This window comes from Lucilia sericata, unplaced genomic scaffold, assembly GCF_015586225.1.
Source record: "Lucilia sericata isolate MDLA Ls3-8-SP2 unplaced genomic scaffold, ASM1558622v1 Contig000345F_arrow, whole genome shotgun sequence".
In the NCBI taxonomy this organism is placed as follows: domain Eukaryota; kingdom Metazoa; phylum Arthropoda; class Insecta; order Diptera; family Calliphoridae; genus Lucilia; species Lucilia sericata.
The window spans coordinates 235,740-261,645 of NW_023994365.1; the positions used below are offsets into that span (position 1 = coordinate 235,740).

At 29.9% G+C, this 25,906-nt stretch overlaps 1 protein-coding gene across 9 annotated transcripts in view; it reads left to right on the forward strand.

Moving 5' to 3' along the window:
* Nucleotides 1–25,906, forward strand: part of LOC119603885 (extended synaptotagmin-2-A) — an 82,229-nt gene that overhangs the window by 36,433 nt on the left and 19,890 nt on the right. For 2 of the 9 annotated variants that reach the window (XM_037956158.1, XM_037956155.1), the window contains exons 1-2: nucleotides 18,567–18,694; nucleotides 22,801–22,900. In XM_037956158.1, the coding sequence (XP_037812086.1) occupies nucleotides 22,896–22,900 (5 nt within the window). In that variant the 5' untranslated portion in view covers nucleotides 18,567–18,694; nucleotides 22,801–22,895. Of the gene's footprint in view, nucleotides 1–5,463; nucleotides 5,716–18,566; nucleotides 18,695–22,800; nucleotides 22,901–25,906 lie in introns of those variants that run through there. The other 7 variants (XM_037956162.1, XM_037956163.1, XM_037956157.1 and 4 more) reach the window with 6 other exon arrangements.

The following is a 25,906-nucleotide window of genomic DNA, read 5'->3' on the forward strand; positions in this document are numbered from 1 at the left end:
TATTGCATTATTTCCTTTTGTTGTTTGTTAAAAATCATAGATTGAAAATTGTTTTTGTGATTTTTTCACAAACTGAGATTGTTTTTTGTGTATTTGGTTCGAATGTGTTTGAAGCTTTTGTAAAATTTTCAAAAATCTCTATTATTGTTAAGCTGTTTTATACTTTGTATTTTCTTTTTTCTGCTTCTCAGATTTTACTCGCTAAATTTCTCACCAAATACAATTTGCCACAGAATGAATCAGCAACATACTACAATCACTAATAAGTATTCATACAAACGTAATTACCCAACCGATTTAAGATATTAACTGTAGTTTTTCCCTAATGTTTAACTACTGGTTTAGCCCAAGTATCTGCTGGGAAGTTAATGATCACTTTAATGTCCCAAGTAATGTATTTTAACCTGATCAAGACAATATATTAACATTGGTTCCCGTTGCACCAAATAGGTTCGGTTTTGTGATCAGAATATCAAGCAATAGACTCCTAGAGTTTAGAGACCCGTCAGACTACAGGTACTTTTATTATCTCTATACCTCAAGATTGCTATAACAGCAAGGCGATGGCGCTTTAACAAGGCAACTTAGCGCCGGGGGAATTTGCACAGTCAGTTTGTCCATTTGCCAACGTAGTAAAGGGATTTGTCTGTTCAAACTGCAGGGCACTTCAATTTTTATATAGAAATATCTAAAACCTCAATTACTCCAACATTTACATGCAGTGTATGTATCCATATACTTAAAATTTAAAATTGAAAGCATGAACTTTGAGTTTTTGTTTGCCAGGCTGTTGGCGAAATTTTTAATTTCAATATTAATTAAGAAGTGATTTTTTGTACGAAACAAATTTTAACCCTAAAACTGTGGAATCTAAATAGAAAATACAGTGTTAAAGCATTTAAAATTGAAATATGAGAAATCTCAAATTAATGAGGGTTTCCTCTAAATATTAACGAAGTTAGAAAGGTTTTAAATTTTGACTTAATTTTCGTATATAGAAGTTCTCTATTGCTTAACGTGAACACCTGCCATGACGGCCTTATTTCACGGTGGTCTTTTTCATCCACTGGGTAGACTAGAGACGGTCTACCACGCGCCCCTGAATCGTTCTATGAAGAACTCTGGTGGCAATTTTTGTACATGGATGAGCCGGTCCATGTACAAGCACTTTGCTGAAGAACTTGAGCTATCTAATCTTTTGCCATAATAACCCCGTTGCGGAATGACAGGCAGAATGGGATCAATCCCAGTGCAAACCTCGACAAAGAAAAAGCAATCACTGATCTAAAGTCAATAGAAGGGGCGATTACCCCAACATCAGGTGAAATCAATCTTCCGGTATACCGGAAGGTGATCACTCTTATGATGTCTTGAAAGATTGCATTATTTAAAATGCCCATCAACTAATGACCCATTCTAGTGCATTCCTTAAAATCTTAAAGCCCGCGCAACCACACTCCTGAGTTGGCTCTGTTGATTCGGCAACAGTACCTAGAGACGTATTTGGTAGTCCGAAATACCCAGCCAATAAATCAGGATCCCTCTGTATGTTAGATAATGTGACAAGGATGTAGAAATTTCCAAAGTCAATTCGAACCCAATAATTGCACCGACAAGTTGAGGGAACGGACCTCAACCATATTTCGTGTAGCATGAAACAACATGAATCCTGTTGAGATGGCAACAGCACCGAGAACTAACCTAAAGTAAAAGGTCTACTAAATCAGTATTAGAACCCATGTCAAATCATTCCAAGGAAAGGCAAATGATACATTTGATCATCATCAGTTTTTAGTCCCGGCAGACTAGAGGTATTGGTAGCACCTCTAGCACCCCGGAATTGCAATACACCAAGATTAAGTTTTTTATCAAGGAAACATGCTCCAGGGGGGAGTCCAAGGTTGGATATATATTGCACTTGCCAAGTAATCTCTTACTTATATCTGTATATATGTCCAAATTATTCCATCTGCTTTTAGCTTTTTGAAGAAAGGATCTAACGATCTAAAATTTTTAATATTGGTCTTTGATGTTGTGAATTGTACTAGTATTGTACTATTTTGCATGGATTTACCACTATAGACCACTCTCTAGTAACACCGATTGTTTACCAACACCAAAGCATTGGGCATAATATACATATCTAATCACACCCAGAAACATCACTGATATATAGTCCACATAAGCGACCACTTTTATTCCTTTAATAAGAATCGGGTTAATAAAAATGAGTGAAAATAGTGGAGAGATCTGATATTTATGTATAGAAGTCGTTCAGTCTCCCCCTCGTTTCTAGATGATAATGGTTGAAATTGCTTCGGATTCTCATGACTTCTTTAGCCGACTTTGGGAATGAACATGGTTAAGAGAGAGAGAAAGTACGTATATATTCTGAAGTCAGGGGACGACATAATTTTATGCACTTTCTAATATATTTGGTAAAATATCATCAGATGCACGGCAACTTATTTGTAGCCTGGAAGCTGATGATTCCGATCAGATGTGCCTTCTAGTCATTGACTTACTTGACTTGTTTTAAATCGAAGAGACAAGGGTATTGTTGGTCCGAAGTCCGTCCTTCTCATTCTTACAACCTGTTTGATGTAACATGTACCATGTTAAGAGACACGTTATAGAGCGTAAGTATTCAATAGAGTCAGGGAACTATATACGTACTTGAACCAATCGGTTCTTCAAACATTCTTATTTAGTTGAGGATCTTCAATTAAAAATTCAATTTTAATGAAAATTTAATGAACTTTTCGATATTTTATTGATGAGACACAGCATATTTAAGAAACTATTGTAAATTTTAGTTTTTTCGAAGAAATGTCATTTCATGATAGAAAATACAATACAATACAATTTCCAACCACTGTGCTGAGTATACTTCCTTATTTATTATCCTTTTAAAAAGTACTTTTAAATTAAAAATTTATTTGTTTTTTATCATTTAAAAACAAAATTTTATATAAAATATTTGAAAACTTCCCTTGCAAATACAATAATGTTATTGTATTAAATGTTTAATTTATTTATTTATTCATAACAACTGTTGCTAAATAAAATTCATACACAAAAACACTTTACATAACAAATTCGTACATACCCGGCAGTTCGTGGTAGAGAAATACGGATAACAAATGAATTAAATGATTACTTTTGTTAAATCTAAACAGCTTTCTAAGAAACAAAGGTTTAAGGTGTGTCCTCTTAGTGACACTGAAATGACTCCTGGTATAACTGTTGGGTATACACACATCGCCACACTTGCATAAATTAATATCAATACCAATAAATATACCACCACTCACGCACACACAAACACACTGAAGTTACAAAAACATTCATACATTTCGGTTTATTCTGGTATTTAGTGGCTTTTTTGGTCTGTTTGAGTTTCAAACCAACAGATGTTGTAAACAAACCAATACGCTCACCCCAAAACTCCTTCCAATACCCTGATATCTTATCCATTACCTTAACATTTGATTTCTGAATATTTGTGGGTGTGTGTGAGAGAGTATTCATGTGCATTAAGAAGGTCAATTTCGTACATTTATCTTCTATAAATAATTGGTTTTAAGAGAGCAAAAAACGAGACTGATACAAGGGGAGACAACAACAGATTTGTGTAGATTTAAAGCAGGATATTTGTACATCCGTCTGTGTGTGTGTAAAATTAACAAACTTCGTTACTTAAAGTAAGCATGTGTGTGAGTTTGTCTGTTTCATTTTACATCCTGTACTTTAAATGTATTTTCTTCTTAAGCAGGCAAATTTAGTTTCTAAATAAATATTTGAAATCCCTTTCAATTCGAAATTGTTTAAATCTCTTTTAATGAAACTTACAATTGAATTATGGCCCCCGACTTACGACCACAAGAACAATGGTTCAATACTGATTCAATACTGAATTAATATTAATTATACAACCTGGTGTAGTTTTCAAATGTTTACTTGAAATTGTGTGTAGCAGAGGAATTGTAAATTCAGGTAATTTACAACTAAGAAGATCATAATGAGTTTTGGTAGGTAATTAGAGATTTAATGAGTTTATGTTCAATTGTTTAGCAAAGATTGTGGAAATATTTTTCATGCAATTAAGAACAAACTCAATCGACAATAGAAAAATGCGCCACAAAATGGTAACTGTTTTCCAGGAACTCTATTTTTAAAATTCATAATTGTTTTAACACTGTTTAACTTTGAATATTTTTAGGATCTACGAAAGTAAATTATACTTTATACTCTATACTTTTTACTTTATACTTTATACTTTATACTTTATACTTTATACTTTATACTTATACTTATACTTTAATACTTTATACTTATACTTTATACTTTATACTTTATACTTATACTTATACTTTATACTTTATACTTTATACTTTATACTTTATACTTTATACTTTATACTTATACTTTATACTTTATATTTTATACTATATACTTTATACTTTATACTATATACTTTATACTTATACGACCTCCGGATTGACAGACTAGCCAACCAGAGACATTTTATTATACACTACACCACTTTAGTGAATACCTTGCCAAATTTCATAAAAATCGGGCCTCATTTGACCCTAGTTCCCATACAAAGTCCCCTTCAGAAAATGACTTGAATGTCCAAAATTCACTTATAAACACTAATATCGCGGTAAAATTAAGTAAAACTAAATATTTTATAAATATAAATCTATTCACAAAATTTTATCGTGATCGGACCATATTTGCCCCTAGCCCCATATTAAGCCTCTTTCAGAAAATTAGTTTTTTGTCCATAAATTGCTAAAAAGTATCGGAAAAAGGGTAATATTGAAGATGAATGCCTTATTATGAAAGATAAATCACATTTAATATTCATAACTGGTGTAGGGTATTATATGGTCGGTCACACCCGACTATACTTTCTTACTTGTTTATCTTTATACTTTGTTTATAATGCAATTTTTTAAATAAACAGCTTATATTTATGTAAGAATAACAGTCACTTTTAAACTTTAACATTTAAAAGCTTTCAGTATGTTATTACTAAGAAAAGCTCCCTAGACGCACATGCTTATCTTGTTGCAACCTGCAACGAGCAAATATACAACGGCTGACATCATCATGTGTTTTTTACGTCAAAATAAATTATTGCAAACAGCTGCTTCACACCCCCAAAAATGTTGTGCTCCAAGGAGCTTTTCTGTCGAAAACGTAAACAATTTGTATGAAAAAAGCTTTTGTAAATGAAAGTGCGCCAAAAATGTTGAAGTGCAAATAGAAAAAAGCTCAATTATACTTTATACATATTCTCCCATTCTCTTTCTCCTTTAGAAAAAAATACAACAACAGAAATCAAAGGCATAGAAATAATTTATATTATCCTCTCTCTCTGAATTTTTGTTTTTATTTAGGATGTGGGTCAATTCATGTTTCACTTCACTCTAAACTAAACATCAAATAAACAGTTGTTTAACGGTTGTTGAGTGAAACGTACTTCTCGGTCATATACAGTGAAGCGGGTAAAACGAAAATTCCCATGTTAATTAATCAATAAATCAAAAAAGAGGAAAAAAAATAAAATAAATATTTTAAAACAAAGAATTTGTAATAAAAATTATTACACCACATTGTTATTAAACAAATTGTTATTAAGTGTGAAATTGTTTTAATTCTAAATATTTATTTAGCAGTGTAATTTGGAATCTTCTAAAGCAGGTGTGTGATTTATGAAAAAATTAAAAATCATTTTGTAAGACCTTTAAGGGGTCTCGTAAATTTAATTATTTCTATTTTATTTTTATTGTTATTAATTCCCTAAACGTGTTATATATATGTATAGTAAACCTTTTAACATTATTCATTATGTTGAAATGACGTGAACATGTTTTAATTTAATATTATATCACAGAGTTGTTTTATGTTTTATATTGTAAATTTTTTATTCCTATATATTAAAAGAGCACCTACCACCTTAGCTCCTTTTTCATTCTTTATTTATTATGTGAAATGTATTCTTCAATTCTATTAGTCAGCCTTTATTTGGTTATAAAGTTGTCAAAAGGTAAGCATGTGTGTAGTAGACAATTTATCACTTCCATGTTAACATGTATACATACATATATAGGAAAGTGGTTCCCAAACTGTAAGATAAGAGCCCACTCAAATATGTTATAAACTGAGCACTATTCAAAATCAATTGTGGGAAAATTTGTTAAGTATGGCCTCTGAAAGGTTAGTTAGTAGTTCGCTAGTCTACCATTCCGAAGGTCTTGAGTTCGCTCTGACAAAGAAGCGCACAACAGTCCGATAATGGCTCAGGAGTATTCCTTCTGCTATCCATATAGTATAAAGTATAAAGTATAAGTATAAAGTATAAAGTATAAAGTATAAAGTATAAGTATAAAGTATAAAGTATAAGTTAAGTATAAAGTCTAAAGTATAAAGTCTAAGTCTAAGTCTCCCTCTCACGTCTCACGTCTCCCGTCTCCCGTCTCCGTCCCGTCTCCGTCTCCGTCTCCCGTCTCCCGTCTCCCGTCCTCACGTCTCCCGTCTCCCGTCTCCCGTCTCCCGTCTCCCGTACCGTCTCCCGTCTCCCGTCTCCCGTCTCCCTCTCATCTCCCGTCCCGTCTCCGTAGTCTCCCGTCCTCCGGTCCCCCTCCTAGTTTTCCCCTTTTTTCTCTCCCGTTGTTTGCCCCTTGCTTCCCTCTTTCGGCTTCCTTCCGGCTCCGCTCGATGGTTTTGTTTGGCGTCTGTGTCTCCTTTTTTGCCAAGTTTGGGTTTTTACATGTGCATTAGGGGGTTTTCCGTTTTTTTTTTTTTGTGATTTCTAAAAATGATTTTAATATACTGGTCTTCTCTATAAATTTGTTAAATCGGCTTAAACTATTTTTAGTCTTTTAGCTTATGATTACCAATTTTCGTAATTTTGGCAGCGATTAGACTTTGACTTAAATTTAATTTCCATGGCAATTTTATATCCATCTGTTAGAAATTTAAAGTACGTATATAGTTAAAAACACCCTAATGTTTATGTAGTATCTCTTATATAAGAAAAAATCTGTAGACAAATGTCTAACGGTGTAGTCTGGTGTGTTTTTTTTTTCGTCTCCAATTACTTTTTTTTTTGGAAAACTTTTAGTATGTTGGCAGATTGTAGTTGACAAAGAAAAAACTCACAGAAACATTAAAGGATTTGATTTCATTTCTTATTTTTATAAAGATTTTCTTGAAAGTTTAAAAAAGACATGTACATTGTACAATTTAAAATGTTGGGATGACATTTACGTTTTGGGAAATGTTAAGAGATTTAATTTGTTTTTATGTGTTTCCCCAAGGGAATTCCCAGAAAAATCTAGTTTTTTAATGTATGTTCTGGGAAATTTTTAAAGAAAAGTTAAAAATTATACAACAAACTGACCTTTGTTAGAAGAAAAAAAGGTGAACATGAAAATTACTACTTAAATGGTCTTAAATACTACTGACAATTATTTAACTTTGGGGGTAAAAAAGGATAAATTTTCCACAATTTAAAGAAAATCTTTAATTACGATTGAATTTTAAAAGTTTTCTAAGTCTTACAAGAACAAAAAATCTAAACCTTTTCTGTTCAAATAAATATTTGTTAAATAAATTCTAAAGTTTAATACTTAGTCTGTGGTAATCCAGAGATTTGATGGTTTATTGAGTAGTTTTTATTTTCTTTGAAAACCACAGAATATAGATTTAACAAAAAAACAATTTAAAAAAAATTTAATTGAATACTCATGTTTTTTCAAACTATATTTTTCCATAACTTTTTAACATAAAGACTACAAATCGAAAAAAAAAAAAAACTTGAGTTGTTCTTTTGCCTTTTGTGAACAAAAAAAAAAAAAAACACCTGCAGTGTTGATTTAATTTGCAAACAAAATTTAAAAAAAAATACATATTTTTAAACCTCTACAGGAGACCAAGTATCCATTTAAAACAGTATTTTCCAACAAAAGTAGCAGTTTATTTCCTTATTATCAGAAGCATCACCAAGAACTGCTGGTTAGTTACCACTTCTCTATCTGAGTACATAGAGACATATACGTGTTTTTTATTAACATTTATTCGTCATTCACATTTATTATACGTTCTGTGGTACAATAGATTTTTTATAGCGTTTTGTTTTTCATTATTTTACAAGTACACATACACTACTTTGTTGCAAAAAGTATAATAAATGTACTCCAGGGTTTTACAGTTGGATTATTTCACTCAACTTAATCCCGTTTTCTTGACGATTATTTTATATAAAGAAAAATCTACTTTTGAGAGATATTTAAGAAAATTTCACTGTTTTAACAATTAAAGGCTTACGTAAAGAAGGAATTAAGTAAAATGTACAAAGTATATAAAAGTTTTAAAAGAAAATTTTAAGTGCACACAGATTTTCCCACGCTTCTCAATAAGTTCTATAGTCATGACTATAGGCAATTCTATAGTCTCGACTATAGACAGTTCTATAGTCTCGACTATAGATAGTTCTATAGTCTCGACTATAGACAGTTCTATAGTCTCGACTATAGATAGTTCTATAGTCTCGACTATAGACAGTTCTATAGTCTCGACTATAGACAATTCTATAGTTTCGAATATAGGCATTTCTATAGTCTCGACTATAGACAGTTCTATAGTTTCGACTATAAGCAGTTCTATAGTTTCGACTATAAGCAGTTCTATAGTTTCGACTATAAGCAGTTCTATAGTCTGGACTATAGACAGTTCTATAGTCTCGATTATAGACAATTCTATAGTCTGGACTATAGACAGTTCTATAGTCTGGACTATAGACAGTTCTACAGTCTCGACTATAAGCACTTCTATAGTCTGGACTATAGACAGTTCTATAGTCTCGACTATAGGCACTTCTATAGTCTCGACTATAGACAGTTCTATAGTCTCGATTATAGACAGTTCTATAGTCTCGACTATAGACAGTTCTATAGTGTCGACTATAGACAGTTCTATAGTCTCGACTATAGACAGTTCTATAGTCTCGACTATAGACTGTTCTATAGTCTCGACTATAGACAGTTCTATAGTCTGGACTATAGACAGTTCTATAGTCTGGACTATAGACAGTAGTCTTAAAACTAAAGCCTTTAAATTCAAGTACAATTATCCTTAACATTCCCATATTTTTCATCATATCCTTCCTTGATTCACATCTTTCATTCTAAACTGTTTACTCGTTTGTTGGACAGTGACATATTTTCATATTTCAAATAGTAATTTCATTTCCGTTTCTGGTTGCTGTTTTATTTTGTTAATATTTCATAAAATTCTCTAGATAGTTGGTTTTGCAAAATAAATTTGTTTCCCCTTTTAACTGTTTCCTACAAGTTAGTCGATTGTTTTCGTTTGTTTTATATAATATGCATTTGTTTATGAAAAATATTACACGAGCAAACATTTGGGTGTTTGTTTTTTTGTGGTATAAATATAGTAATGATGACAAACAGTGTGGAAGATGATGATTTAGTTCATCATCATATAAATGAAAGCTTTATTATTAAATACACAAAAATACTATACTGTTTATATTACAACAACTATAAAATGTTGTAAGTTTTAGTTTTATTAACGTTCATTTGATTTTGAATAGATGTTACGAAGTTTATTTCTATGAAGCAAAGGACAGTGGGTTTGGAAAAGTTGGCAGTATAATGCCAATTACTAAATTGCTGTTTTTGGTGCTATTAAAATAGCTTTCATTTTATGTACTAGAACTTAATATTAGGTAAGTGTGTGTATATACACTTTCCGCTTTAAATACATACATACATATGTATATGTACATACCCACAGTGCAATATATGGCTACCAACATTAACGGCAGTTACTGCTGAAACTTTTCAAGGTTGAGTGTTGTTGTTCAAGGCAAAAATAATACAAAAAAATACTCTGCAAAAACTGTGTTAAAATACCTTAAAAACACTAGGAAACTGTAGAGGATAACATCAAAAATATATAACGCTTTTGAATATGCTCTGTCTACGCTTGAAATGACAAAAACAACAACAGCAGTTTTATACACGCCTCATTTATGTCACTCAAACTCAACATCCCACACCTTACAGGCATATGAATGAAAAAATAAAAAAATAAATAAAAAACAAGAAAATTTCTAGGAAAAAAACTGTTGGTCTCAGCTGGTGGCAGTCGAAAGTGAAAGTGCTGTTGTCATGGTCAAATAAACTTAAATGGTCAAAGGAATACAATTTTAAGCTTACGGTATGTGTTAAGTGTGTGTGTTAAATTTTTAAAGTATTAACTAAAGAATTGTTAAAGTGGGAAAAGAAAATTTTTTTTAAAGGTCTTTAAAAATTTTAAGGAATAAAAGCATGTAAAACGCAAAGTAGGCACCTACAGGTGTGTGTGTATTATTAAGAGAAATTAAATATTATTTTAAGAACCTTACGGACATGTGTTCAAATAAACTTTCTTATCAAAGAAAGATTTAAATGAAAATTTATTTTCTTTTATTTCTTAAATCGGCTTTAATAAAAAGCGTCGTAAGCTATAAGCACTTCCATTTTCAATTATAGCTCGTTGAAGATATAATCAGTGGGAAAATATGTGAATAAATTATTTAATCAGTTAGAGTTCAATTTCGGTAGGACCCCGGAGGTCGTGGGTTCGATTCAAACCGAAGGCACTGATAGGGTAGTGCGCTATAGAACGAGGCGTAGATATATTTCTTCGAATTAGATGTAGTTTACATCCTTCTATCAAAACTTACTAACTAACTAGAACGAGGCGTAGATATATTTCTTCGAATTAGATGTAGTTTACATCCTTCTATCAAAACTTACTAACTAACTACTAACTAACTAACTAACTAACTAACTAACTAACTAACTAACTAACTAACTAACTAACTAACTAACTAACTAACTAACTAACTAACTAACTAACTAACTACTAACTAACTAACTAACTAACTACTAACTAACTAACTACTAACTAACTAACTACTAACTAACTAACTAACTAACTAACTAACTAACTACTAACTAACTAACTAACTAACTAACTAACTAACTAACTAACTAACTAACTAACTAACTAACTAACTAACTAACTAACTAACTAACTAACTAACTACTAACTAACTAACTAACTAACTAACTAACTAACTAACTAACTAACTACTAACTAACTAACTACTAACTAACTAACTAACTAACTAACTAACTAACTAACTAACTAACTAACTAACTAACTAACTAACTAACTAACTAACTAACTAACTAACTAACTACTAACTAACTAACTAACTAACTAACTAACTAACTAACTAACTAACTAACTAACTAACTAACTAACTAACTAACTAACTAACTAACTAACTAACTAACTAACTAACTAACTAACTAACTAACTAACTAACTAACTAACTAACTAACTAACTAACTAACTAACTAACTAACTAACTAACTAACTAACTAACTAACTAACTAACTAACTAACTAACTACTAACTAACTAACTAACTAACTAACTAACTAACTAACTAACTAACTAACTAACTAACTAACTAACTAACTAACTAACTAACTAACTAACTAACTAACTAACTAACTAACTAACTAACTAACTACTAACTAACTAACTAACTAACTAACTAACTAACTAACTAACTAACTAACTAACTAACTAACTAACTAACTAACTAACTAACTAACTAACTAACTAACTAACTAACTAACTAACTAACTAACTAACTACTAACTAACTAACTAACTAACTAACTAACTAACTAACTAACTAACTAACTAACTAACTAACTAACTAACTAACTAACTAACTAACTAACTAACTAACTACTAACTAACTAACTAACTAACTAACTAACTAACTAACTAACTAACTAACTAACTAACTAACTAACTAACTAACTAACTAACTAACTAACTAACTAACTAACTAACTAACTAACTAACTAACTAACTAACTAACTAACTAACTAACTAACTAACTAACTAACTAACTAACTAACTAACTAACTAACTAACTAACTAACTACTAACTAACTAACTAACTAACTAACTAACTAACTAACTAACTAACTAACTAACTAACTAACTAACTACTAACTAACTAACTAACTAACTAACTAACTAACTACTAACTAACTAACTAACTAACTAACTAACTAACTAACTAACTAACTAACTAACTAACTAACTAACTAACTAACTAACTAACTACTAACTAACTAACTAACTAACTAACTAACTAACTAACTAACTAACTAACTAACTAACTAACTATCTAACTAACTAACTAACTAACTAACTAACTAACTAAATAACTAACTAACTAACTAACTCACTCGCTAACTTTAACTTTAACTTATAACTTTATAACTTTATAACTTTATAACTTTATAACTTTATAACTTTATAACTTTATAACTTTATAAATTTATAACTTTACAACTTTATATCTTTATAACTTTATAACTTTATAACTTTATAACTTTGTAACTTTTTAACATAACTTTATAACTTTATAACTTTATAACTTTATAACTTTATAACTTTATAACTTTATAACTTTATAACTTTATAACTTTATAACTTTATAACTTTATAACTTTATAACTTTATAACTTTATAACTTTATAACTTTATAACTTTATAACTTTATAACTTTATAACTTTATAACTTTATAACTTTATAACTTTATAACTTTATAACTTTATAACTTTATAACTTTATAACTTTATAACTTTATAACTTTATAACTTTATAACTTTATAACTTTATAACTTTATAACTTTATAACTTTATAACTTTATAACTTTGTAACTTTATAACTTTATAACTAACTAACTTCATAACTTTATAACTTTATAATTTATACTTTATACTTCCGATTCCACTAAAGAGATTTAATACACCTACCATAAAAATTAATTTTCCGGGACTTTTAACCGTTTTTTGCCGTAAGCAAATCTATGTATTAAAAGCAGGTGTAATATTATCCCTTCTTTATCATGACCTCATTATGCAAAGAGATAATAAAAACAGATTTCACAATCCTGTGTAAATTTTTAATACATTAAAATGCAAATAAACTTTCGTGCAAAAGATTTTCTTAAATGAAACATTTAAAACATTTTGCTCAATTACACTAGAATTTGGAAGCACGAATATGCAGACATGAGAGACAGGTTGGTAATATTTACCACCAGTACCTGTAAAGAAAAATGAAACGGAAAATATTTAATAAAAATTCCAAAGAACAAACTCACAGCCTGCCACTCACGGGCTGAATTTATATGAAAATCATTTGAACTGCGTAATTTACATTTAGATTTTTCAACACAGTTTTTTACCACATAGAACAGATGTGTAAATTTTGTATTTTTTACAAATTATTTTAAATTAAACTTTAAAGTAGCAATATTGGGAAATATATGTTTATTACTTAAAAGCAAAAACAATTGAAATGCTTAACAAATTATTACCCAATTGTAAGTGTATGTGTAGAAGTAATAAAAGATATAAATTACGTCATTAATACGATGAAGTAACTTTTCAATTTTTATTTGAAAGTTCTTCTTTATTTGAAATGTTATGTTTACATTACAACCGGCAATAAAACCAAAAGAAAATCGAAAATACATTTGAAATTGTATAAAGTATTTTGTAAGTATAGTGAAAAAATTAACTTCCTCTTTGTGAAAAGAGTTTTACAAAATGATCTAAAAGTAATTTTCTTATATAAAATAACACTATTTAGCCTAAAACCCTGCTTAGGCTCCGCAAAACATTTTACTGTTTTTACAAATTATTCCCCTTATAATAAAAATTGTTTAATAAAAACAGCAAGCAACTTTTTGTAATGTTAGTCACGTAATAAAAGTTTCAAATGTTTTGTTGGTTTTTGGCTCAAAAAAAATATATTTTTTTATTGAATAAATTGTGTAGAGTTTTTTTTTGTTTTATGTCAACCAAAACGATTATGGTGTAGAGTGTAATGCTAAATAAATTATGAAGGTAAATGAATAAATTAAATTTGTATTTACGTTATGGATTACAGAATAACTCATTAGTACTTAGAAGTATTGGTGGCTTGAAGTCGTGAAGACTGAGCAGTAATTAATAATAATTGTGTTATTAGAGAAATGTTAAAAATACAATTATCTGGCGACAATCATTACCCGATTCACAATCAGCTGCGTAGACGCTGCTCCAATAAACTTTATCTAAAGATTACCTTATGTAAACAATGTAAATTTTCAATTACTTAACATTTTTACACAATTTTTCTTCATTCAACACTAAAAATCATTTGTTTACCTAATGTCAGCAATGTAAAATATCAAATTTTAAAATTTCTTCCTTGAAAAAATAAGTTTTTTAATATACTCTACATTATTTACCTAAATTATACCTTGTGTAAATAATGTAAACTTTTGATATTTCAAGTACTTGACATAATTTACTCAATGTTCTTTCGTTTAGCAATTAAAATCAATTGTTTACCTAATGTCAACAATGCTATAATCAACTTTTACAATTCATTCTAAATAATTTTGTATAATTAAGCCTATTTAACATACTTTACCTAAAATTTCCCTTATGTAAAAAATGTAAACTTTTAAGTATCAAAGTATTTTACGTTATTTACTCAATGTTTCTTCCATTAAACAACTAAAATCAATTATTTACTTAATGTCAATAAAATTTTACCTTACGTAAACAATGTAAACTTTTAACTATTGAAGTAGTTTACATTATTTACTCAATATTTTTTCCACTAAACAACTAAAATTGATTGTTTACCTAATGTCAATAATGTAAAATATCAAATTTAACAAGTTTTTCCAAATAAACTTGAAAACTTAAGCTTTTTAACATTCTTTACATTATCTACCTAAAGTTCACCTTATGTAAACAATGCAAACTCTTAACTATTAAAGTATTTTACATTATTTACTCAATTTTTATTTCGTTAAACAACTAAAATCAATTGTTTACCTTATGTAGACAGAGTAAAAAATTAATTGTAACAATTTCTTTTAAATAAACTTGAAAATTTAGCTTTTATATTATGCTTTACATTATTTACCTAAATTTTACCTCATGTAAACAATGTAAACTTTTAATTATCAAAGTACTTTACATTATTTACTCAATGTTTCTTTAGTTAATTACCTAAAATCAATTGTTTACCTTATGTAAACAATGTAAAATATCAAATTTAACAAGTTTTTCAAAATAAACTTGAAAAATTAAGTCTTTATATTATGTTTTACATTATGTTCTTAAACTTTTATCATGTAAGTAATGTAAACTATCGAATAGTTAGTTAGTTATTAGTTAGTTAGTTAGTTAGTTAGTTAGTTATTATTAGTTAGTTAGTTGTTAGTTAGTTAGTTAGTTAGTTAGTTTCGTTCGTTAGTCGTTAGTTCGTTAGTTAGTTAGTTAGTGTTAGTTAGTTGTTCGTTAGTTCGTTAGTGAGTTCGTTTTTAGTTAGTTAGTTATTAGTTCGTTTCGTTCGTTCGTTCGTTTTTTTTTTTTTTTTTTGTTTCGTTTTTTTTGTTCGTTAGTTAGTTCGTTTTCGTTCGTTCGTTTTTTCGTTCGTTCTTTAGTTCGTTCGTTCGTTCGTTCGTTCGTTCGTTCGTTTCGTTTCGTTCGTTCGTTCGTTCGTTCGTTTCGTTCGTTCGTTCGTTCGTTCTTCGTTCGTTCGTTCGTTCGTTCGTTCGTTCGTTCGTTCGTTCGTTAGTTCGTTCGTTCGTTCGTTCGTTCGTTCGTTCGTTCGTTCGTTCGTTCGTTCGTTCGTTCGTTCGTTCGTTCGTTCGTTCGTTCGTTTCGTTCGTTCGTTCGTTCGTTCGTTCGTTCGTTTTCGTTCGTTCGTTCGTTCGTTCGTTCGTTCGTTCGTTCGTTTCGTTCGTTCGTTCGTTCGTTCGTTCGTTTCGTTCGTTCGTTCGTTCGTTTTCGTTCGTTCGTTCGTTCGTTCGTTCGTTCGTTCGTTCGTTCGTTCGTTCGTTCGTTCGTTCGTTCGTTCGTTCGTTCGTTCGTTTCGTTCGTTCGTTCGTTCGTTCGTTCGTTTCGTTCGTTCGTTCGTTTCGTTCGTTCGTTGTTCGTTTTCGTTTTCGTTGTTGTTCGTTTTTTCGTTCGTTCGTTTCGTGTTCGTTCGTTGTCGTTCGTTCGTTCGTTCGTTCGTTCGTTCGTTCGTTCGTCGTTCGTTGTTCGTTCGTTCGTTCGTTTCGTTCGTTCGTTCGTTCGTTCGTTCGTTGTTCGTTTCGTTCGTTCGTTCGTTCGTTCGTTCGTTGTTCGTTCGTTCGTTCGTTCGTTCGTTCGTTCGTTCGTTCGTTCGTTGTTCGTTCGTTCGTTCTTCGTTCGTTCGTTCGTTCGTTCGTTCGTTCGTTCGTTCGTTTTCGTTCGTTCTTTCGTTCGTTCGTTCTTTCGTTCGTTCGTTCGTTCGTTTCGTTCGTTCGTTTTCGTTCGTTCTTCGTTCGTTCTTCGTTAGTTCGTTCGTTCGTTCGTTGTTCGTTCGTTCGTTCGTTCGTTCGTCGTCGTTCGTTACGTTCGTTCTTCGTTCGTTCGTTCGTTCGTTCGTTCGATTCGTTCGTTCGTTCGTTCGTTCGTTCGTTCGTTCGTTCGTTCGTTCGTTCGTTCGTTTCGTTCGTCGTTCGTTCGTTCGTTCGTTTCGTTCGTTCGTTCTTCGTTCGTTTCGTTCGTTCGTTCGTTCGTTCGTTTCGTTCGTTCGTTCGTTCGTTCGTTTCGGTCTGTCGTTCGTTCGTTCGTTCGTTCGTTCGTTCGTTCGTTCGTTGTTCGTTCGTTTCGTTCGTTCGTTCGTTCGTTCGTTCGTTCGTTCGTTCGTTCGTTCGTTCGTTCGTTCTAGTCGTTCGTTCGTTTCGTTCGTTCGTTTCGTTCGTTCGTTCGTTCGTTCGTTTCGTTCGTTCGTTCGTTCGTTCGTTCGTTTCGTTCGTTCGTTCGTTCGTTCGTTCGTTCGTTCGTTCGTTCGTTCTTCGTTCGTTCGTTCGTTTTTCGTTCGTTCGTTCGTTCGTTCGTTCTTTCGTTCGTTCGTTCGTTCGTTTCGTTCGTTCGTTCGTTCGTTCGTTCGTTCGTTCGTTCGTTCGTTCGTTCGTTTCGTTCGTTCGTTCGTTCGTTCGTTAGTTCGTTCGTTCGTTCGTTCGTTCGTTCGTTCGTTCTTCGTTCGTTCGTTCGTTCGTTTTCGTTCGTTCGTTCGTTCTTCGTTCGTTTCGTTCGTTCGTTCTTCTTTCGTTCGTTCGTTCGTTCGTTCGTTCGTTCGTTCGTTCGTTCGTTCGTTGTTCGTTCGTTCGTTCGTTCGTTCGTTTTTCGTTCGTTCGTTGTTCGTTCGTTCGTTCGTTCGTTCGTTTGTTCGTTCGTTCGTTCTTCTGCCCGCTCCCTTTCCCTCCGGTCCCACTTTTCCCTTTGTCTCTATTTGTATGCCTATTTACATCAGCCTTGGTGTAACCAAAACTATTAATCTGGTCTATTTCACCAAATTGTTTACATTGGTTACACCCGGTAAATAATGTAAATATCTTTAAATTCATGTCAATAATATCTGTCTATTTTATCTATGTATTGCAGAGCCAATTGTGAAAAAAAAACAAGTTTAAACAATTGGTTTACATATTGTTACATAATGTAAACAATGTAACTTTTTTAAATTTATTTAATTTTAATTATATTTTCTAGCAACTTTTAAGTAAAAGCTATTTTATCCGATATTTTACATTATTTACACAATTTTACTCTAGGTAGATAATGACAATTTTACATTTAATCCTTGTTTGCTAAATATTCGCTTTTTTAATGTAATTTAAACTGAAATCTTTATTTGTTTTTAGAAATTTTACATAAATTAAATTTATTTATTGTTGGTTCCACTTTTAAAGCTTTACTGTTATAAAAACTATTTCCTTCCAAAATTTTATTGTTCAGCTAATCGCAAGAGTCCTTCAACATATTAATTTCTTTCTAATTAGATTTTAACCTTTCATTTTAGTAGTTTTTATTGTTATGCCTTTTTACATTGTATTTTTGATGATTAGGTTTTCGTAAGCACAACAACAAGAGTGTTTTATAGCTGTTGTTGTTAACAAAAAGTTCCTAAATCGGTTGGATAGCAATTGACACTCAAAACAAAAAAACACCAAAATGAGAAAAAACCACAAAATAAGCGATGTTCAAAAAGAAATCTAAAGAAAAAAGAATTAAGAAATAAAAGAATAACAAAAACAAGTCTTGACATAGACATAAACAACAAACATAAAAAACAACAAACACATTTTGCATATTAATTATAAACAAATGAAGAAAACCTAAACATAAAACCCAAACCAAACTTTTTAAAAGAGAACTGAGAAGAACTATAAAGCTTTTTCTCAAACCAAAAGAAGAAAAAGCTTGTTTTCTCACCATAATTCCCATAAAGAGATCTAGAAGCAAAATAATTGAGTATGTTTTTCTTTAATTCTATGAGAGATGAGAAGATACATCTTTGTTTGTGGGATTTCTGAAAAGAATCTTTGAAATACAACTTGTTTCAGTTGATTTTTAAACATTGTTTAGAGCGGTTGTGGCAAGTGTATAAATAATTTTAAAAGAAAATTAAAATAAAATAAATTAAATTGTTTACTATTTGTTGTTGTAAAAATAAATTAACGCAGTTTAAGGTAAAAATTTTTTTCTACGCTAAACAATCCGGTTTTTTTTGTAAAGAATTTCCAGCTCAGCATATGAAAAAAGTGACTCAATTTAATAAAAAATAAAATAAAAAAATTAAATTAAGAAAACGTGTTAAAATTTCTAATAGAATTATAACAGAAAAATAATATAAAAATTTAAAGAAATTATAAAAAAATGCAAATAAATATGAAATTTTGAAAAAATTTCAAAATTAATTTATTAAGAATATTTTTTCTTTCTTAATGGTGGTGGTTTTTTTTTGAAAAACAGAAATAAACATAAATAGCTGAGTGTACATTTCTATGTATAATAGCTACAAATAAATGTGTTTTTTTATTCTTTGTTTTTTCTGAAAATATTCTTTAGCAATATGTTTATTTAAAATTTGTGTTCTTTTTTTCAAATATTGTTTAAAACAAAGTAAATTTTTTTTGTTTGTACAGTGAGTGTTAATATAATGGAAAATTTGTTTAAATTTTTAAACATTTTACTTAAATAGTGATTGATTGCTAGTTGTTGTATTTATTGAACAATTTAAAATGAGTTTTTTTTATAAAGGCAACATCACAATTTTCCAAAGGATTAGTCATATCACTTGGACAGATTACGTGGAAAATCACCGTTTTAGATTGTTTTTAGTTACACTATAATCCGGTCCATAGTTTAAAGTATAACCTGATCATCTAGAATGACTGCGGTCTCGTCTTTAGTCTGTTCCATAATACCATATATGAGTTGCAGTCTGATATATAATCTAAAATATAGTCTATGAACTCGATTAGAATCGGGTATATAGTCTGGACTATAGCTTGATTTATAATCTGATATAATCTGGCCTATAATCCTGTCCAGGGTATATAGCCTGGTCTATAATCTAGACAAGAATCTGATCTATAGTTTGGTCTATACTCCGGTCTATAGTCTGTTCTATAGAATTTTCTATAGTCTGCTATATACACTGCTCTATAAAGTCTGTAGTTTAGTCTATAGTCTAGTCTACAGTCTAATGTATAGTTAAGTCTAGTCTATAGTCTAGTCTATAGTCTAGTCTATAGTCTAGTCTATAGTCTAGTCTATAGTCTAGTCTATAGTCTAGTCTATAGTCTAGTCTATAGTCTAGTCTATAGTTTAGTCTATAGTCTAGTCTATAGTCTAGTCTATAGTCTAGTCTATAGTCTATAGTCTAGTCTATAGTCTAGTCTATAGTCTAGTCTAGTCTAGTCTATGGTCTAGTCTAGTCTATGGTCTAGTCTATAGCCTAGTCTATAGTCTAGTCTGTAGTCTAGTCTATAGCCTAGTCTATAGCCTCGTCTATAGTCTAGTCTATAGTCTAGTCTATAGTCTAGTCTATAGTCTAGTCTATAGTCTAGTCTATAGTCTAGTCTATAGTCTAGTCTATAGTCTAGTCTATAGTCTAGTCTATAGTCTAGTCTATAGTCTAGTCTATAGTCTAGTCTATAGTCTAGTCTATAGTCTAGTCTATAGTCTAGTCTATAGTCTAGTCTATAGTCTAGTCTATAGTCTAGTCTATAGTCTAGTCTATAGTCTAGTCTATAGTCTAGTCTATAGTCTAGTCTATAGTCTAGTCTATAGTCTAGTCTATAGTCTAGTCTATAGTCTAGTCTATAGTCTAGTCTATAGTCTAGTCTATAGTCTAGTCTATAGTCTAGTCTATAGTCTAGTCTATAGTCTAGTCTATAGTCTAGTCTATAGTCTAGTCTATAGTCTAGTCTATAGTCTAGTCCTATAGTCTAGTCTATAGTCTAGTCTATAGTCTAGTCTATAGTCTAGTCTATAGTCTAGTCTATAGTCTAGTCTATAGTCTAGTCTATAGTCCTAGTCTATAGTCTAGTCTATAGTCTAGTCTAGTCAGTCTATAGTCTAGTCTATAGTCTATTAGTCTAGTCTATAGTCTAGTCTATAGTCTAGTCTATAGTCCTAGTCTATAGTCTAGTCTATAGTCTAGTCTATAGTCAGTCTATAGTCTAGTCTAATAGTCTAGTCTTAGTCTAGTCCTATGTCTAGTCTATAGTCTAGTCTATTAGTCTAGTCGTATAGTCTAGGTCTATGTCTAGTCTATAGTCTAGTCTATAGTCTAGTCTATAGTCTAGTCTATAGTCTAGTCTAGTCTAGTCTATAGTCTAGTCTATAGTCTAGTCTATAGTCTAGTCTATAGTCTAGTCTATAGTCTAGTCTATAGTCTAGTCTATAGTCTAGTCTATAGTCTAGTCTATAGTCCTAGTCCTATAGTCTAGTCTATAGTCTAGTCTATAGTCTAGTCCTATAGTCTAGTCTATAGTCTAGTCTATAGTCTAGTCTATAGTCTAGTCTATAGTCTAGTCTATAGTCTAGTCTATAGTCTAGTCTATAGTCTAGTCCTATAGTCTAGTCTATAGTCTAGTCTATAGTCTAGTCTATAGTCTAGTCTATAGTCTAGTCTATAGTCTAGTCTATAGTCTAGTCTATAGTCTAGTCTATAGTCTAGTCTATAGTCTAGTCTATAGTCTAGTCTATAGTCTAGTCTATAGTCTAGTCTATAGTCTAGTCTATAGTCTAGTCTATAGTCTAGTCTATAGTCTAGTCTATAGTCTAGTCTATAGTCTAGTCTATAGTCTAGTCTATAGTCTAGTCTATAGTCTAGTCTATAGTCTAGTCTATAGTCTAGTCTATAGTCTAGTCTATAGTCTAGTCTATAGTCTAGTCTATAGTCTAGTCTATTTCTAGTCTATAGTCTAGTCTGTAGTCTAGTCTATAGTCTATTAGTCTAGTCTATAGTCTAGTCTATAGTCTAGTCTATAGTCTAGTCTATAGTCTAGTCTATAGTCTAGTCTATAGTCTAGTTTGGTCTATATCCAGAATCTAGTCTATAGTCTCTTCTATAGATCTATATTCTGGACTATAGTTGAATATATAATCTCTACTGTGGTATACAATCTGGTCCATAGTATCTACTATAATTTGTTATATAGTCTCAACTATATTTGATCTATAATATAGTTTGCCTATAGTCTGCATTAATAGTTTGCCTGTAGTCTGCATTATAGTCTAATTTAAAGTCTAGTCTATAATCTGGTCTCTACTCTGATTTATAGAGATTTATATAGTCCATTCTATAGCCTGGACTCGAATATAATCTATAGACTCAGCTATAGTTTCTAAGTACTATAAGCTGGTCTATAATCTCAACTAAAATCTGGTGTATTTTCTGGACTATTGTCTAGTCTATAAAATGGTGTATAGTTTGATATATAGTCTGGTCTAATGCTTGTTTTATAGTCTGATCTATAGTCTAGTCTACAGTCTTGTCTACACTCCGCTCCATAATCGCCTATATAGTCTGTTCTATAATATCATCCATGGTCTATAGTTTGGTCTGTGGTCTGTTCTATAGTCTGATCTACAGTCTTGTCTACAATCAGGTCTATACTATGGTCCATAATCGCGACTATAGACTAGTCTATAGTATCGAAAATTGTGTAATCTTGACTATAGTGTAGTCTAAAGTCTTTCTTATAGCTAAGTCTATAGCCTCGAATATGTTATAGCCTTTGGTCTAATCTAAAGTCTCGACTATATGTGACATTATACTGATATAATTTGTATAATATTTTTAGATTATGTGTATTTAATTTGTGTTCTTAGTATAAAATAAACCATATTGCTATAATTAAAGAAAGTTTTAAGGTCACAAATAAGTAATTTTTGATATAAAACCACAAATATCGTAGATCTTATTTAAAACACAAAGAGGAAGTTAAATTACCTAAACCAAAATATATTTTAGTCGTTTTTTTTTCTGATTCATGAAATATATTTATAACTAGAGTTATTTCAACCACAAGTTAAAGGGAAATAATTTTAGTTAAACTGCATAATTTAATTTTTTTTTAATTATTATGATATTAAGATTGAACAAACAAATTTTTAACCCAAGAAATTATACACTTTTTTCATCTATATTTATTTTTTTTTATACATATTAAAATAACAAAATTTTTAATTAATTTTTATATTATTAATATTAATTTGAAATATTATTTTATATTTATTAATTTTGTATTTTTTTTCTTTTAATTTCTCCACCCCCTTCTAGACAGCGAGCATTATTTGTTGAGCATTTTTTTTGTTACACTTTAACAAATCTGCATCTTTTTTTCCTGCATGTTTTTGTCATTATAAATTTACAAAATGAGGTGAGATTTTTTTTTATATTATTATTTATTAAAAACTATTTTTAATTTATAATTTAGTGCATTATGTCCTTCATTTTATATTAATGAACACATGAAAAGCAAAGATAAATAATATAAATTTTTAATCATCATTATCATGAACATTTTCTCATAACACTTTCAAGTTTAAGTTCATTAAAACAATTTTGTATAGAAACATTAACCACAAAACTATATACATATATAAAACAAAATTGTTTGGCAAAACAAGCAATAATTCCATTGTTAGAAGAAGCCACTGTTATAGTGTCATAATAATTAGCTTTTTTTATAGTCTTTAATGTTTATTTTTAATTCTAAACTATTATTAAGCTAAATATAACAAACATCACCTAACACTCCCTCTGCCCTCTCTCAATGCGTGTAAATATTGTTTTTTACATTTCCCTTTACTCAATATTGTTTTTTAAAACTAACTACCACCTTTGAGATTTCATGCCACATGCAACAGGTGGTTTTTGTTCTCCTAAATTTTAAAAAGCTTTTAGCAAAATAAAAACAAACACTCTGGTTGAAAGTAAGAACTTGAATCTGTGCCAAAAAAAATATAAAAAAATGCCGGTAGCAGAATTTATCAAAATTAATCGATATTAAAGAAAACATATTTATACATATCAAATCCATAAATACTCACATAATAGCAACACGATTAAAGGGAGTCTAAAAACATGGATCAAACAAAGTATTTATCCATTTCTACAAAAAAACTCAAATTCTTTATTAAACATGGATTTAATTACAATACCCTATATAGCTACACTTTACTTTATAACACCAACATCATTATCATCATCATATATTACATACTTCCCAATAAGCAAAAACCTTTGAAATGATGTAAATATGTATTTGAAAACCTATTCAAATTTCATACATAGCCTTTGAGAACAAATTTGAAAATTTTTGTTTTCAAATGGAAAATTATGGCCTTCTCAAACAAAAAGGCAGTTAGAAATCAAACGTATTTTTCAAATATATTTCAAATTTAAAAAAAGGCTAGAGGTAAGCTTGAAACTAAAAAAATTTTCAAACGTATTTCAAGTATTCTTTATTATTATTTTCATACATATTTCAAACCCTAATTATAATGCTAACTATTGCAAAATTCATATATTTTTTTACATCACCTGAAAATAAAACATTCATACATTTATTTTAGCATATTTTTCTTTTATATCTCTGATTATTTCTCCTATATTTAACGTTTTTTCGCTCCCTTGCTGTAGAAAAAATGTTCTGTTTTTATTTTTCTAAAATAATTTATTTTTTGAAAGAAACTTTTCTAAGTTCAATTAAAAAAAAAACTTTGAAAATTTTATAAATATCACACATTATATTTTTTTAAACGTTTTTTGAAATTATCATGTTTATTTCAAAGGCTAAACCATAGAAAAGGTATACATAGAACTGAAACTGAGTATGACAAAACCTAAGTCTGCTGTCAAAAACCTAAGTCGTGAGAATGTATTAGTTGAAAAATATGTAACCCAACAAACACAAACTCTTTCGTTTAAAAAGTTTTTATATTTTTGTTTGATATTATATTTCGATATTTTATGAAATAATGGTTTGAATTAGCCATTTTTATTCAATATCAGTTGACCAATGTAAGAAAGATCTTCATTAAAAATTATTTTTAATTTTAAATAAACTTTTTGTGGTTGCTGGGTTGAGTCAATATTGACACTTGAAAATAATATTAAAAAATAAAAACGATTGAAAAATTTGTTTTTTTTTTCTGAAAATGTTTTCAATAATTTTATGGGAAAACATAACTTTTAGCAGTGTTTATTGCAGCAGCAGGGGCTATTTTGTTAAAGGAATTGTGCTAATGCTAAAATTAACGCTTGATATGAACGATTATTGTTAATTTCAAAGCAGCCAAATGCAGTCAAAATACACCCTACACCACACTAATGGGAACGGTATTTTGTTTACGTCTTAAAGTTTGTAACACCTGCGTCGATGTAATGATGTAATCCGCCCATAAATTAGCCTATTGAACTTTTTTGTAAGCGGTACATGCTATACAAGAATAGGGTATTTATAAAATTCGACTCAACAAATTTTATATATACGAAATTTTGACTATATATTGTTATAATGAGTAGTACATTCATTAATTAAGCAAACATCAATCTCTTGAATATAACTTCTACATTAAAAAATACTAAATAACTTATTGCTACTTACTCGCAATGTGGTAGGGTATGATGTATTCGGATACATTTTGTACTTTCATATTTTTGTTATTTTATGTAAACAAAAATAAAAATACTCATACAATTATATTAAATTCACACAGAACCTGTACATGTGAGAGAGTAATATTTCTTATTCTCAGTTTCAGTTCTATTTATTTTTCTATGGGCTAAACTTTAAAATTTGAAAACAATTGGAAAATACATTATTTAGTTAAGAAAATTTTCAAAAATATTCACAGGTTTGAATCGATGTTTATTGGGTTACTTTTATTTGACATTATCAACACATTCATTATTATTTATCTAATAAATTTTATATAAATAACAGCGAAAAAAACTTTCTAATTAAACTTCACCACCCACATGGAATGTTTAATTTTGCCATAACTTATCTTAGACCCAATTTCAGTAAATTGACATAATGACACATTTTTATAGACTTTACTTTAGTTACAGTGGTAAATGGATAGTTTGTTATTTCGTTTGTAAGTTTTCATCTTTAGTAATGTCTACTGTCTCGACTATATTCTTGTTTATATCCTTTAGTGTAGACTGGACTATATATAGTCTGAGTTTTAGTCTATTATATATCATGGTTTATAATCTAGTCTATAGTCCAGTCTATATTCTAGTCTATAGTCCAGTCTATAGTCCAGTCTATAGTCCAGTCTATAGTCTAGTCTATAGTTCAGTCTATAGTCTAGTCTATAGTCCAGTCTATAGTCTAGTCTATAGTCCAGTCTATAGTCTAGTCTATAGTCTA